At 41.0% G+C, this 16,051-nt stretch overlaps 2 protein-coding genes across 2 annotated transcripts; one reads left to right on the forward strand and one right to left on the reverse strand.

Moving 5' to 3' along the window:
* The first annotated feature begins 285 nt into the window (after positions 1-285).
* On the forward strand, positions 286-6,341 carry rab38b (RAB38b, member of RAS oncogene family). The gene is made up of 3 exons (XM_031754138.2): positions 286-645; positions 2,210-2,487; positions 3,866-6,341. Exons 1-3 carry the CDS (start codon positions 417-419, stop codon positions 4,013-4,015), a joined length of 657 nt encoding a protein of 218 aa, XP_031609998.1. The 5' UTR covers positions 286-416; the 3' UTR covers positions 4,016-6,341.
* Positions 6,342-6,707: 366 nt separating this feature from the next.
* LOC116331459 (transcription regulator protein BACH1-like) lies at positions 6,708-14,768 on the reverse strand (the record flags this gene model as incomplete). The annotated part of the gene is made up of 5 exons (XM_031754148.2): positions 6,708-9,386; positions 10,937-11,068; positions 11,163-11,369; positions 12,378-13,847; positions 14,493-14,768. Coding segments are annotated over 5 exons (2,118 nt in total), but the record flags the coding sequence as incomplete, so codon positions are not given.
* Positions 14,769-16,051: the final 1,283 nt, after the last annotated feature.

Consider the following 16,051-nt stretch of genomic DNA (forward strand, 5'->3'; position numbering starts at 1 on the left):
TAAAAGTTATCCTCAGTTACCCTACCGCAATACAAAACGGCACCAGTGCCTGTTGTGTAATTTTTGTTTTCTTTAAGAGCAAGATTCGGGTATTGCTCTTGTTAAGTTAGTGCTTTTAGTTTCGTTAATATTTAACGATCTGACTAACTTGTGATGCCAGCACGTAAACGGTTAACTCGTTGTATAAAGGGGCAGTACAGACACTCGCAAAGTCTTGTTACTTCACTGACGTCTCCTCAGGGTGGCGAGGCGAGGTCACAAGTTCCCAAACACAGCCCCACAGCAATCACACACTCCCCCCACAGGGAGGGCGGAGAAAGACACACACAGGAGACCAGAGGAACGCACTCAAACTGCACTCTAGTCAGGTCAAAGTTACTGAAAACTGCTGCCGCTGCTGAGCTCTGACAGGTGGAATGACCAACTATCCTTCACACTCCAATGGTATGCAGAGTCTCCGGAAAGAGCACCTGTATAAGGTGCTGGTCATCGGAGACCTGGGGGTCGGGAAGACTTCCATCATCAGGCGTTACGTCCACCACACCTACTCGACTAATTACCGGGCTACGATCGGAGTTGACTTCGCCCTTAAAGTGTTAAACTGGGATTCAGAGACGGTGCGGCTCCAGCTGTGGGACATTGCAGGTAGGGCAGTGAAGAAGCTGAGTGTGTGTTACGTGTTGTATCTGTCTTTAGGTTTGACAGCAGGCCAAATAAACTGGCAACTTGCATTTCCTCCACAAAAGTTTACGAGGGGTGTAAGGGATCTGTATTGTACGCTGTTTACACCATTTTTCCTCCTTTTGGTATTTTAAAATATGAAATGTAAAAGAACTAGTGGAGGAGGAAAAGTCAGAAAATTTGTAGCAGTGCTGCTTAGTTCCTGAAAAAAAGATCCTTTGGGTAGATAACACTTATCTTCTAAGTGACAACGAGGCATGACTCTTCTATATTTATGAAACGTTCACAACATAGAGATGCACTGTCACTGTGGAGAGCTGGTATCTGACACAACCCACGTTCTCTCTTTCTCTCTCTCTCAGACACACACACACACACACACACACACACATACAAATTGCTTAGAGAAGACCAGCACACTGTTGTTCAGTCATTCATTTAAGGTATGATGTTGCATCATGTGATTAGAGCCATGTGAGGGAGATTTAAAGGAGTAACAGGAGTGTTTTGTAGCCCTAATAAAAAACAAAACTACCTTACTCAGTCACAACGAGCAAAGTGAGACACACACAGAGGTACATGCCTTATGGGTTTAATTTTGCTTCATTAAATTAAATGATTATGTCAGGGTCAAGTAAATATAGTAAGTCACATCTGATTTAGTTTGTCTACCTGCTTGAATTAATCCAGATGGGCAGATAGGCACTGAGGAGTGAAACATTAATCCTTTTTTCATCATGCGGGGAATACATTTCATATGCTTTGATTGGAAGTCATGCAAAACTGTAAAGTGCACCATGGGCTTACTGAATGACAGTTTGTCAAGTGACAAATGTGACACATGTCTGTCTGTGACTTCTCTTACACAATGGCAATTATTTATATACAGCCTTGCACGAAAGGAGGAAGCTATCAATTTCCCCTTACTCATGATGCAAATGGCAACATTTTGTCTTTGTCAGAGAGCTTTTATTAAAGCCAGAAGTGGCCTCTCATCCATTAGTATTAACTTTTCTGCTTAGAGGACATTTCCTGCACAGCAAGCAGGATGCACACACCTACACGCTCTGTTCCGGACCAACAAGTCAAATTAGACAGCAAAACACGCATCCCTGAGGGAATGTGTTGTTGACAGCTAACCTGCTCCTCAAGCACCTAATTTTCATTTCTTGCACAAGCACAGATGAACCCACATACATCCACCTGCATGCATCTTCCATACAGACTTTTCACATGCGTACAGGGATAAATGCCTGTTTTAGCCTACTTGCAAACTGCAGGTCTAAATTAAGCAAATCAAGCAGTCACATTGGCCATATGTTTATGTGCGACATGACGGTAAGGCTACAGGAATGTGCTGTTTCATGGGAATGCAGGCACTGCTGACTGCAGTCAGCTGTATTAGTTGTTTTGCTGCAAACATGCAGGAAAAACAATGAAAATCTGTCATTGGATCTGATGCTGGCAGCAACAACGCTGTCTTACGAATGAATGAATCTCCCTGTTTGTCTGTGTTTGTGAATCACAGGTCAGGAGCGTTTTGGGAACATGACACGAGTGTACTACCGTGAAGCCATGGGGGCCTTCATAGTGTTCGACGTGACACGGCCAACAACCTTTGAGGCTGTCGTTAAGTGGAAAGAAGATCTGGATTCTAAATTAATGCTGGCTAATGGAAAGAGCATCGCCACCGTTCTGCTGGCCAACAAGTGTGACCAGGGCAGGGAGCTGACCAACAATGGCATCAAAATGGACCAGTTTTGCAAGGACCACGGCTTTGTCGGTTGGTTTGAGACTTCTGCCAAGGTGCGACCAAAGTACAGTTATAATAAGTTTGCTACAGTTTGCTAGTCATTTCTGAAGTATGGAATGACACTGATTCCTAAACAAACACAGAACATACCTCATTTTTCCTAACATCATATAACAAACACTCCCTTCCTATTGGAAGTCTTTTTAAGCTGCTATAGTTCCCATCTCTCCCATTAACATGTACCCACAGCTTCCCTGCATCCTTCTCCACCAGCACATAGCATCCAACTGTAAGCGCTGGGGGATATTGACTCATCTCTCCCTAATTTTACATATAAAATATTTGCAGGGAATAATGAGCCAAGAGCCTAGATGCCAAATGCTGACTATATTGTGCTGCTTTAATCAATCAGTCATTTTAAAATAGTCTTATCTGACTGAAACAGAGCTTTTTTTTAGCTTTGTTCCTGAGTGTCAGAAGAGAAGACAAACTAAGGTAATCAGTTGCTGCTCAGAGCAACCATTTAACAAACACATACAACCCCGAGCAAGAGTGCAACTAGGGATACTTCCCAAAATATAAGCACTGTTTAGGATTGAAAGACTACCAGCCATCTCTGAGTCCCACTCTGGTCACTTTAGTCAGAAACGATCATCTCCACAGAGCTAACTGGGCTTTCATATGCTCATGAAATACATTTACAGTGCAGGGTTAGAAGAAATTCCAAAAGTTATTGTTAACTGTCTGGTGTTCAAAAACTCCCACATCACGGGGAGTTCTGCTTCCAATCAAAACCCCACTGTTTTCAGTTCTGTTCTTGAGTGGGCGTTATAAAACCTCAGTTTGATAACATATATATTTTCTACCTGCTTAATGTGGATAATTTGTGTTTTAGGCACCATATAATTTGCTGTATTTATGATATACAGCATTTGGTATTCTGGGATCTTGACCATTTAAATTACTAGGTTTAAATAAAATGTTCATGCTCAGTACTCGGTGTGTTTGTCGACACTTCCAGAAGAACTCCGTAAAACTGTTTAACTTTTATGCTGCTGCCTTGAATTCTGCCAATATTGCATTCACTTACACATCTGCTGTTGACACTGACGTGTTGGAGCTGCTTGTGGCATCAAGACTCGACATTCTGAAAGGTCAAAGTTTATAAGGTGCAGATTTGCCCAGAAGTGTCAGAGGTAGACTATACAAACAGATGTACCCACCCCTTATGTGGAGAAGCCCGAAGAACGTTTACTGCATTTATTTAAAGACGTACATACATGATGGTGTTTGTGTGACGGTAAAAGCAGTCCGATTGGTCACATTTTTAAAAGTGGGGTCATCTAAATGCTTCTAATGCTCTGTTAGTGTTCAGACACAAGGTTAGTAAAACTGGGACATTGTTTTAATGAGTTCTTCTCTCTCATATAGGACAATCTCAACATCAGTGAAGCTGCAAACTTCCTAGTCAAACACATCATGGCCACAGAAAACGACATCCTGAAAACTGTGGTACCCGACACCATCTCGCCGCAGCTCAACTCCAACAGGCAGATGAGCTGCTCTGGCTGCTTGAAATAATGAAAGGACAGATCAGTGTGAGAACTGAAAAAGAATGGATGCACAGCAGGACTAAGAGGCAAAGCCATCTGAATCTTACAAGGAAAGGGGAGCAGTGGTGGTGTGTACTATGAAACGGTTGGAACAGTTTGGGCTCTTTGGTCCAAACTAGAGTTGAACATTTTAGTTTGTTGCGCTTTTGAGGAGCAAACCCAAGCTTGCAGACTGAAGTCACTTGAAGTTGCTCATTTATTTAACAGTTTTTGTTGTAACGTGCCATGCTGCGAGTGAGAAGTTTTTGCCGGAATAATGAAATAACACTGCTGTCTGTGCTTTTCGTCACGATGTGGTGTGTTGAGCCAGAGAGCATAGACACAAATCTCTGGTCATCTCTGCCTATTTTTTTTTTTAACCTGATTCAATTTTTACTCTTACAACAACAGCTCGCTTTGAAAAAGACTGGCAACATCTTCACCTCATGAATGGTGTGAAAGTTCTCCCGATACGCTTGATGCAACACACCCAAAGGACTCAATGCAAATACACATCTTTAATTTTATTCTGCACTAGCCAAAGAAAACAGTACTGACCTCTTTCAGAGGATCCCATATATTTTTTTTTTGTTGCTATTTTTTAATTATGTGAATTTTGCACTTTTTTTTTAATCAAATACGTTGTTTATATAATTAACTTTGAGTATTTAACACTGGGTAATGTACCAAGATAAACTGCTTCAAATCTGTCACACAACTAACAAACTTTAATTTGTTGGTTATATCTGTAGTAACAGTTTGGTTGTGGCAAGAAGCTGCAAAGAAGTGGAGTGAAATATTTTAGGCACACAAACATCCTGGAGCCTGCTTGCTGTTAGCAGACTTTTATGGCCATGGAACAGACGTGCTGGAGCAATTCAAGTTTTATGTGGTCAAAGATTTCCCAGACATATGTCTTTGTCAATAGTAGGGGAGTGGTTGTCATACTGCTAAACACTGGGTTTTAGGCTACAACATCTAAATGGTAAATGGACTGCTTTGTTATTGATCTCTCATAGTGCCTTACACTACAAGCCACACTCACAGAGCATCTTACTCACAAGGACAGTTCGGTTAATTTCAGCTGGAGCCGTGGACCAAATCATCAGTTTCCGATTAGCAAAACTTCACAGTGTTAGTTTGGCCCACGCTACCTCCTGAGTCACACTTTTATCAGAAGTGATTATTAAGTGTCTGTGTATGTAATTTTTCTTCATCAGAACCTAACCCCTTGTATCCATGGTAACTGGAGTCTTTTTGGAGTATCCTCCAACATCTTTGTGAAGCTATTTCTCTCTGTTTGCAGGCACACATCAACGCTCGTTCCCATATAGACAGATTTCTGTAATCTCTGCATCCTTGTTCCTGTTCTCATTTTTTTTAATTGTTTCACTGTGTTTTTTACTCTTAGCTTAGCTATTTGAAGTTTTTCTTTTGTATGTTTTCTGCTTTTTCCTCTGCTTTCTTCTATTCTTTGATTTACATTTTATACATTAGGTACATTATGCAGATACTGTATTCATCATCTGCTACATACCGTGGGATTTAGTACTTAACCTGATTGTCCAGCCAGTAGCCTTGCATTGACCCTGCTCCTTTGTACTCCTTGCTAGTATTATCCTTTAAATTCATTCTTTTGTTCTTCTTCAGTGAATTAAGACAGAAAAGATTTGACCTGATATAAATTTAAGTTAGCTCTCATATCCTGATCTGGATCAGCCCACTAATCTGGATTAAATTAATTGTTTGGTCTGTTGGGATTTCTGCTAATGTACTATGGGAGGTTACTTCCATAGCTGACCGAGGTTTATATGGCAGTGTCATGTGGTAGTGTGAGTTTTTATTGGTTATTTACAGCATGCACAAGGGTGGATTTAAACAATCTCCTCTCCACAGAAAAATGTCACATTTTTTAGCTCATCATGAGAGCGTCTGAAGTCATGCATCTATCATATGATATCAGAATGGCGGCATTACACTTTACAGGCACAGGAAAATATGCTGTGAGAAATCATTGTATGATGTGTTTGAGAAGCAAAGAAAGACTTAACATCACTTCTTCAGTTGTTATGCTGTGTGAAGATTGTACTTGTGTATTTATTTTAAAGCTGTGAAATCAGTTAACACATAGAAAACATGTTATCTGTTTTTATAACACTTTCATAAGACTTCATAAAACAATGACTTTATTCATCCTCTTTAACCTGAAACAAACATTTATTTTCTGATCACTCTGAGGACCACTGTAAGACAGTGAACAGAAAATCAGTGTCTTAACTTTTATTAGTTTAATAAAAATTAGACATTGAGTTTGTGTGTGTGTGTGTGTAAGGCTGATTCAGAACTTGATTCAGGCTGATTCTCATAAGGAAGCCACATGATTGTTGATTAATCTCTGCCCTAGGGTTTAGCAGATTAGGTCATCTGCTTGTGGCATGTTAAGGCATCCTTACCAAGAAAGCATCAAAGCATTTTAGAGTTCGGTCATCTGAAAACCATCAAGCTGTACGTTGACGAAACAAAGGATTTCCAGAAAAGTGACAAAGGACAAAATAAGATAAAGAAAGTCACTGGGCTACCATGCGCTTCCAGCCAGAAGAGGTTCAGTTGTCTTTTGTCTAAACCTCTGCAAAGCAGCAATCTAGGGATGGAAAAGTATTTTTCAAAAGGATAAACACCTATTTGTTTTTTTTTTTTTTTTTGTTATTTCAATTTTTATTTGGAACCAAGGATGTACATGTTATATCACACCACAACAGCTTTCACATTATTATTTTTTTGGTAACACATTTAACCCAAAACCAATAAAGAAAGTAGGTAAATAAGGTAATATTAACATAACTTTGAGGAGGTTAGCAAGTAGGGAGCGGAAGTATCTGCTATAAATGATCATATACGTCATTATCAAGGATCCCCAGAACTTAAAAACTTTTCCTCTTCCTGTCTTAAAATAAATGTCAGCTTTTCAATCGCGTAAATGTCGTGAACTACATTAATCTAGTCCTCAAGTGAAGGAGAGTCTTTCACCAACCATTTTCTTGTCAGAGTCAATTAAATTTTGTACAGATATTTGTTTTCAAACTCATCCAGTGTATCTGCTCTCAAACCTAAATATAAGATCTTGAAAGAAAAGGGGACTGTTATCTTAAATAGTCTTCCCATAGCTATCTTTAGCTGAGACCAGTGTTGCTGGAGTTGTGGGGAAGTTCAAAAACACATGAAAATGGTTTGTATTTTGTCTCCATGAAACCTCCAGCAACACAATTCTTTATTTAGGAAACTACTTTTTGCAGGTGTCCTGAAAAATCTTATGTTCTGTAATTGATGCTCTGATGGTGATGGTGAAGAGGATTGTCTAACTCTGAAAGGCTGTAACATCTAAATCATAATTTTCATATTTATACTATTCATTTGACCCTTCTTGTCCTGTCTTGCACTGTCAGGGGGCAGGATAGAAACAAAGCATGGCATTTCTGTCAGTCAGGATGGTTAAGATCCCAAATCAAACCAGAAAAATATCCCCAAATAGCAGAACAGCCCTCGACTGTAAACAGGTCAGGGTTTGTTTTTTCCTTTAATTTGTCACCAATCTGTAAATGAATCACTGAAAAGCTGTTTGAGGATATTAGTCACAAAATATGGCATTCAAAATAAAACAAACGGCAATTTTTATTTCATTCTCTGTTTATTCTTAAAGTTTAAACTCATTGTGTGATGAGAGATGGGGCAGATTTAACTCTTGATTTCTGGAATTTGGAGACACGAGCACATTAAGGCATGCTCTGTGTGGCTCTCGGGCTCTGCCAAAGAACCACCTACAGAAAATGTCCATATATTCTCTGTGAGACAGGAAGAGCGAGAGAAGCTGGTAGTAAGAGAAGATCGAAGAGACACGGCGCTAAAATGTTACAGCAACAAAAGGTTACCAAGGAGTCAGTGGAGGTAAACCAACAGACACGCTGAATTTGTCATCATAACTGCTTTAAAAAACATAAAACGTTTCACACTGATTAAAACAGATCGCTCTGTACTTTATTAGCACACAATCAGCTACCTTAATTAATCTCATGTGACAAGTTTGATAATTCAGTTACAAGTATGGAGATCATAAAAATGACTTGGTCTGATGATCTGACAGTGCTTTTCTCCCTGTGGTCACTGCCAAGAATTGTTCATGTGGAGCCACCTCTTGTAAAGTTAGGCACATTGCAGCTGCTTTTACTTCAAGACTCACACATACCAGTTAGTCACTGAGAAGTGAAACAGTTCATATGAATTACATTTGTATTTTTATACAAATCCTAAACTTTACTTGCTATAAACCGGGGTCGTATACAAATATGACTCATTCAGTGCATTTCCAAGCTGTCCAATTTCTGCAGACAAAGAGAAAGAAAGAAAAAAAAAAGTGCAGCCACTCGAGAATGACTGGATTTTGAACTTAATCACATTTTGTGAATAACAGCAGATCTTTCCCAGGCTAAAGACCACCTGCTTTAAGGTGATTTCCTCATCTTTAAGCCCTTGGAACTTATCGTTTGTCAGTTCCCAACCAATCAATCAATTTGGCCAAATTAACCTGCTTGACCTTTTGCGTCCAGTTTCATACATTCTTTCACCCTGAGTAAGCTGCGAGAATGACTGATAATATTGCGATTAACAAACCTTGGTGTAGTGTTGAAGTCATCCAGTGCACGTGGTGCTGTTTTTGCTCACTTAAAAGAAAACTAAGAGATGAAATAAAAACACTGCCAATTAAATCAGCCTCCTGACAGAGAAGGGGGGGGGCAATGATGAAAAGGGGGAAAACAAAGGGAAGATCAGGAAGGAGATTAAAAAGCACAGAGGTGAGACAAAGTGGTAGAGAGTGTCTATGTTCTAAAGGGAGTAATATTAAGAATGTAGTGTAGTAATAAATCATTAATATGTCTGTCCAATTTGAAAGATGAGTCCTCTGAAGACCCGGTGAGCTAAGTTATCTGTCATACATGCTAAGAAATATTACATCTCATTAACGTTACTGATGTTTTTTGGGATTAAAAGTGAAGGACAAAGAAACATATTTTACTGTTTGGGAAACTTTATGCTTCTTTATTCAGTTTAATATTGGGGTTTTTTGTTTTGTTTTTACATATGGTCTAAAAATAAGAAAAAAGCAGGAATGCATTTGCAAAAGTTCATAGAAAGAAACAGTACTTTTGGGACATGACTTAAAAAACACACACAATCAATAGAAGAGCTCAATGTAGTACAAACTACTCGTCTGTACTTAGTGGAATGATTGCATATACACACACACTGCCACTAGAGGGCAATACGCACCTAAGTTATCGCGCATTTCTTGTGCAGTCTGCAGTCAGCTTGAAAGAGAAAGCAAAAGATTGTTTTGTCATTGTCCCTCAAAGCTTACAGTCATCGAAAACACAGTGTGGTTACTCAGCATATCTGATTTACACTATTGTTCAAATCAAATTTTACACTAATCAGTTCAAGTCCAGCTACACTCAGGTGATTATTATGAGTGACAACAATTTCATAAATGGCAAACATATAATAACAGCAAATGGTGAACAGAAAAATCAGAAGAGAAGCCGCAAAGCAACAAAGGCTAAACGCTACAGAAAGCAGATTAAAAAACGGAATGACGAATAGAGAAAAAAAAGTGCAGTTGCTAGAATAGAGTCTAAAAGACAACCATAAAACTGTTTGTACATCTGAATCTATCATTGCGTTATTTATTGCGCGCCTATTGATCTTTTCCACTAATTTAGATAAGAACGATAAAGATAATGCGGCCGTGGATAACTTACAATATTTCCATTTAATGAAAGGTTAGACAAACATGGAGGCTGGTTCAATTATTTTAATTCCACCCTTTCCTCAGACGGGCGTGCTTTGTTAACGTGGAGCTAAAGACTCAGCTAAAATTCCTGAGGTGTGTTTCACTGAGTTACAGTAAAACTGTGAGAGGCGTTTGCAGTTTAAAAGAGCTGTGTCATTGTGGAATGCGGATGATATAAAACCACAATGACAGCCAGAAAACTGAGAGCCAGACGAAAGGTAAACATGCCACACTATGTCAAGTCCTTTTCTTTTGTTTGTTTTTTTGGTTGAGTTGCGTGGTTTTGGTGCAAAATGCTGGCGTGTGTTTAACTCTGAGTAAGAGGGCTGAACCAACACCCTCTGCAAGAGGTCATTTTGGCCCAATAGTCCTGTTCACACCTGAGACCTGTGTTGTAAAGTATGTACACGTCATCCTGAGGTAGTCAGGCAGTGAGCCATGTTACAGATGTATGTCCCCATTCGGTTACGGTTAAAACTATAAATGTCTCCCTGACTGTGTTGCTTTGCTTCCCCAGACATTCAACTATAGTAAGCTATTTACAATGCTAAAAAAAAAACTCTAAAAAAACCACTCGATATACATTTGGAAATCAAAGGGTAGTTAATAAAAAATGCAGTTGATTGTGGTCCTCTACTTGCAAATTAATTCTTCGATTACAATTAAAATGGTACTTGGCAAAGCCACTGCTTCATATTGGAGCTTGCACACAGGCCACAATACACAGTAAAGGCCCTCAGATAATGTACGAGAAGGATTACAGTAAGGCTTCAAAATCAGTTTGAAATAGAAAACCTCAGGAGCCGCAGTCCTCTGACACCCTGTATCGTATTATTCCATCATATCAGTGTGCTTGATCTGTATCTAATGTCAGTGTTGTCCAGTGACTGTGTCTCTGCTGGAACTTCATGGAGCTTCCTCATTTGTCATATACTGTTCAACACCCACAGAAAAACCCACGGTGGACACCTATGGCTGGAGTGGTAACCCGTGCTGTGAGAGAAGAGTGTCTATGTGAGGACAGAAAGAGGACAGGGGGCAGTCTGGGGTGGTGTACTTGGTTAACACCTGCAGCTGCTCTGGCTGTAGATTTGCTTCGCTGCAGACCCTCTGGCATAAAGCAGAAACACTGTGACACGTTTTGAACTTTAGCTGGCTCAGCTGGCTCTTCTCCAGCAGCAGTTTCTCCCTCTCTGTTTTCTGTGATACACATACAAGACACACAATCTGATTACCACGACCGAGAGCATCTTATTGATATATTTACTGTTTAAAAAAACAAAAAAGTACTTACCAGCTTGTTGATTTCACACTGCAGATTAGATATGCAGTCCAGTTTTCTTTTGCGGCATCGCTGTGCTGCGAGGCGGTTTTTGCTGCGTCGTCTCATATCATGGACAAAGTCCAGCTGTTCACGCGTAAAGGCATGTTGCTTTAGCAGCTGCTGGAAGTCGTTTCGGCTCAGCTCCACTATCCAGTCTACAGAGAATGGCAGCTGCACCTGAAGAAACCCAGCAGGAGAAAAAAAAAGAAAAAAAGAAACTGTTACATGACAGAGTTTCTCAACGAGGGGAAAGAGTGTTCCTTAATGACATACTTTTAAATCTTTACGCAACATCACAACACAGGACTGTCACTGTTTGTCCTACAAAAGGCTTTGATAAATAAACAAAGAAAGCTGGAAGTTAGATAACATGTGAGTATGGGAACACCCACAAAGAAACAGGATGGCACAGAAAAAACATAACTGTTTCTCCATTGGTATCAAATGATTACGGCCAGTGTGTATTTCTTGTGGCTATGCAAATTTTAATTTATCGAATCGTGACATAATTTAATTTAATTCAATTCATTTACTTTGTTTTTATTCAAAGTTCCTTGTGGGACTTTCTGTAAGTGGTGTAAACGGGAAAAGAAATAAAGTGAACAAGGAGTTACATTTTTACCAAGGTGTTAATTGTTAACTCTAAAAACCCTGCTGTTGCTAAGCTGGGACAGGAAATATTGGAACAGTATCAGTCATGTAGTGTTTTATCTACTATAAATAAAAGCTTTTCCTCTGAAATGACCTTAGCTTCGTCTGCACACTCACTGCCTTATTTGTCCAATCCAAGTGGTCAGGCTGGACTTGAGAGCTTCTTCAGACTTGTTGTTTGACTCACACTTATTACTAACTCAACAGGCTGAGCTGTGAATTTAAGCTGTACTGGACTATGAACCAGCTGGCTGGACGCATACACACAGTCCCAACGCACACGCAGCTGGGTGAATTTTTAACCAGCCTCCACAGCAGCTCTCCTTTCTGTTGCCTGAAAGCAAATTTTAATATGATAAAATGTGCCAAAAACTGCTATCTATAACAAGCACAGTGAAGTCACCACACAGGCAGGGTGGTGATGCTTCTCGAGGCAGTGCAGTTTCTGAACAACGTGAACTACAGAAGAAGGTGTCGTAGCTAAGCGGGGTAGAGCAGGGTAGAGAAGAGAAGAGATTCATTTTAACTTCTCACCTGCCTGGCCCTCTCTAATGTGGAGGACTCGCTGTCTCCTTCTGTTTCTGTCTCCGAGTCGCCGTCCTCCCCCGAGTTAAAGGAAGACACACCTGACTGAGATGCCCCCTCACACTCAGACAGCCCTTCTCCTTTCCATGAATATTTCCTTTGGTCCAGATCCTGGAAAAGGGGACAGCTTGTTTTCGGGGTATTATGCTTCGGCCACTCTAAAGATGTGCTCTGCAGGCATCGGGCCCCTATATTGGTGGGACATCCGCCCTCAGGTTCATGATAGTTGAGCTGAGAGTGGCCTGTGTCAGATCCCAGCTGCCGTGCCAGGCTCTCAGCCATTTCCTTCTCCACAGTGATATTATTTACAGGCAATGCTACTCTTCCATTTTTGCTTCCTTCCTGTCTTGCTTCTTGAAGGGTATTATCTACCCTCTTCCCCTCTATCTTATCCTCGGCCTTTTTTTGACTGGAGATTGGCCATCGTACAATAGGGCTTATTACTTCTTCAATGTCCATACAAAACCTTTCCTGCCTCAGTGATCTACAGATTACAGGACCCTCATTCAAGGCCCTTGGAGGGCCACGGTGCAGCATTAACCCTGATGACCCCTCAGTCAGCATTGCGCTTGACTCTGAGGAGTCTGACTGGACACTGGATATTTCCAAGGAGGCGATTGCACTTGCGCCCTCTAGCCCTTCGTCCATTTCAATGTCATTCTCTCGTACTTTCTCGCTCCGTTTGCCCCCTCCTTCATTTGTGTCCTTCTTAACCATAAGAGCTGTCGCTCTGCCCAAGCAGTTCTCTGTCTTCCCATCATGCATTTGAATTTTCCATGGCTCATCAGTCCCTCCTTTATTCTGTCTGTAGCCACTTAAAACTGAATTTCCAGAGATTTCAGCCTTGGTTTCGTTCTTACTGTTTGCACTGCTGGAACATGGCAAGTCAGAGATGACACAGTCATCCCTGACCCCTGCTGTTTTGACCAGACTCTTCTCTGTGACAGAAGCGTCCTTCCCGCAAGCTAGCTGGAACTTGCGATACTTTGGACACTGCATAAAACTGTCATTTGTCCCCTCAGCTACTAGTGCACTAGTGTCTGTGCTCTTCTGACTTCCCACTTTGTTGTTCACTGATTTGTTACAGTCCCGAACCACTTCCTGCTGACATGATGACTCAGCTACTGGTTGTACTTCTTTTTCATCCAACAATACGCTGTCGGAGTCTGTGTTGCTGTTTTCCTCTGAAGGCGGTCGCTTGTTCTTCTCTTTACAACAGGTCTTTCTCTTGAATGGAGGAGGGCCTTTGGCGGTGGTGGAGAGGAACTTAGGGAGCAGAAACTCAAAGCATCCCTCATCTAGGTCTTTGAAGCCAAGAATGACCGCTGAGTTTCGGATTTCTAAGACGTCCTCTTTTCCAAAGAGTAGTTTGGACGTGTAGGCAAACTTCAACAAGGGTTCAAAGCCAGCGACTGTCACCTGTAAAAGAGGTCAAATACATTTTTTTTTTAAAGAGCATGTTCTGCCTAATTCTGTACTTCCTGTAAGAGGAGGCGATGAAGGGAAAAGTACTGTAGGCCCACTTGTGAAAATAGATTGATTTATGCCAACTAAAGAAGTTTTGGGAAATAAAAGGATTTACTTAGAAAGAAGTACATGTGACTGAAAATTTAGTTGCTGTGGTTTTAAATAGGAAAGGCCGAAATACATCTGTGAAAACTACATTTAAAAAGAAAACTGTTAATGTGATGACAGTTTCTGTCTATGAAAACAGGTTTTACTTGAAGGACTAACAATTACCTAAAATAAAAAAGTACTCTAGGTCTGATTTTTTAACCAAAATTTAGCCACTAACCGGTTTGACCTGATCTTTCCTATATGGATTTGTCCACTGACGCCAGAGATTATATGTTGGCGCTTCCGAGCGTTTTAAAACAACAGTCGGCCTCATTTATTATTTTCAAAACAACAACAACAAACAAATCCTCGACTCTGCGACTACCTGTGAGGAAACGAGCCTCACAAGCGCCTTTCTCACTTCACTTTCAGAAAACATTTTCTTATCGTGAGCTTGTGTATGTGTAATAATTTCGACCTCTGTGGCGTCACGACGTGATTTCTCACCTCTTGGGGAAGAGTGACGACTGCCCCATGTTGTGTGAATGAGGAGATCCTCTGCGCGAAGTACTCGCTACAGGAAGCGAGCACCGAGCGGTGGGCTCTGAAACTCTGGCCCTCCACCACCACCGTGACATCGCACAACACGTCGCGCTGCCGCTGCTCGTCCAGGGAGCTCAGCACATGGGAGGAATGAGCGGTGGACTCAAATGTAAACACAGACGACCGTGGGGCAGACATGGCCACCGATAGATATCTGTATGTACACCAAGAGTCTCTGCGTCAGAGTTCACTAGATCCTTTCTGTCACAACAATATGATATACTTTTAATGTTACTTCATAAAATAAAACAACACATCAACAAACAAAGAAACGAAAGCATGCCTACCTTACTCTTACTCTGGACTAGATTTCCGCGCTGGTAAGGGTGTGTAACTAAGTCCCAGCAAGCTTAGCACACATGTTTTTTCTGCATGGAATGCTGTCAAACCGGACTATGTTTCCCATAAATCCTTATCGCAAGTCGGCTACAAACGAAAAACTGAGCTTGACTCAGTCATATGGCCTGTGTGTGTGTATGTGTGTGTGTGTGTGAGAGAGAGAGGGGGGAGGAGGCACAGAGGGAGTGTGCGTCTGTGTGCTTGCCTATGTGTGTTGTAACAACCCTGGGTGTAACAGAGCGCCGCTGACTCATGCACTCTTGCTGATAAAGGATGAGCAAGCAGTTTTCCCGTCCTTACCAAATCCCACCCTCAGATCTGTTTGGTAAACCAACAGTTTTTTTTCCCAGAAAATCCTTTTATACGCGTACCTTGAGCGCACAATTCACAAATTAAGGGGCAGGCTGGGAACCGAAGCTCGTGTTTAAACAGGATATTGTTTTCCGTGTGTATCTTTGGCTTGAAGGTTACCTGGAGTTACTCAACTATTTGCATACACAGTGAATTATGAGACGCGGTTGTTGTACAAAAAACAAAGAGTAAAGACAAACACCTCTTGGTGGAAAAAAAAGGGGAGGAGGGGCTAATCTGACGGTTATTGTTTCCCAGCAGGTCCGTGTTGCTTCATATGCTGCAGTTTTTAAAAGCACCAAGTGTTTGTGTGAGCTCAGTGCAAATCTTCTTTGCATGCGTCTGTTCCAGAGAGAGGGACAGAAATCCTTTGCTGGCAGGGGTACAAGAATTGAACAGTTGTCACAGCTGTACCTATTGCATTGCATTTTATTTTCATTATTGAAGTTACATGGCTCTATTTTAAGCTTCAGCACACCCGTTGTGTTTTACACTCCACTCCTGTTGGGTGCTTTTATGAATGACTTTAAATCTTCTTTTTACTAGTTTATAGTAGGCTTTATGTTTGGTGTAAAATACTTCGCACCCTTATTGTGATATGTCTTACAGGAAGGCATCTTAAGTTTTTTCTGCAGTGCCCAATTCACACACACACACACACACACACACAACAATTTCCATGAATCATTTACAAAAAACAAAAAAAAAAAGAAGAAAAAAAGGATCCAGTCAGCAAACTGTTGTTTGGTTATTATCCCCGCCCCCCCCCCAAA

Source organism: Oreochromis aureus, linkage group 10, assembly GCF_013358895.1.
Source record: "Oreochromis aureus strain Israel breed Guangdong linkage group 10, ZZ_aureus, whole genome shotgun sequence".
NCBI classification, from domain to species: Eukaryota; Metazoa; Chordata; class Actinopteri; order Cichliformes; family Cichlidae; genus Oreochromis; species Oreochromis aureus.

Excerpts from the sequence above, each read along its gene's own strand:
- rab38b (XM_031754138.2), top strand. The coding sequence starts at position 417 with ATGACCAACTATCCTTCACACTCCAATGGTATGCAGAGTCTCCGGAAA. Across the intron at positions 646-2,209 it reads CCAGCTGTGGGACATTGCAG|GTCAGGAGCGTTTTGGGAAC; the intron begins GTAGGGCAGTGA and ends TGTGAATCACAG. Across the intron at positions 2,488-3,865 it reads GGTTTGAGACTTCTGCCAAG|GACAATCTCAACATCAGTGA; the intron begins GTGCGACCAAAG and ends TCTCTCATATAG.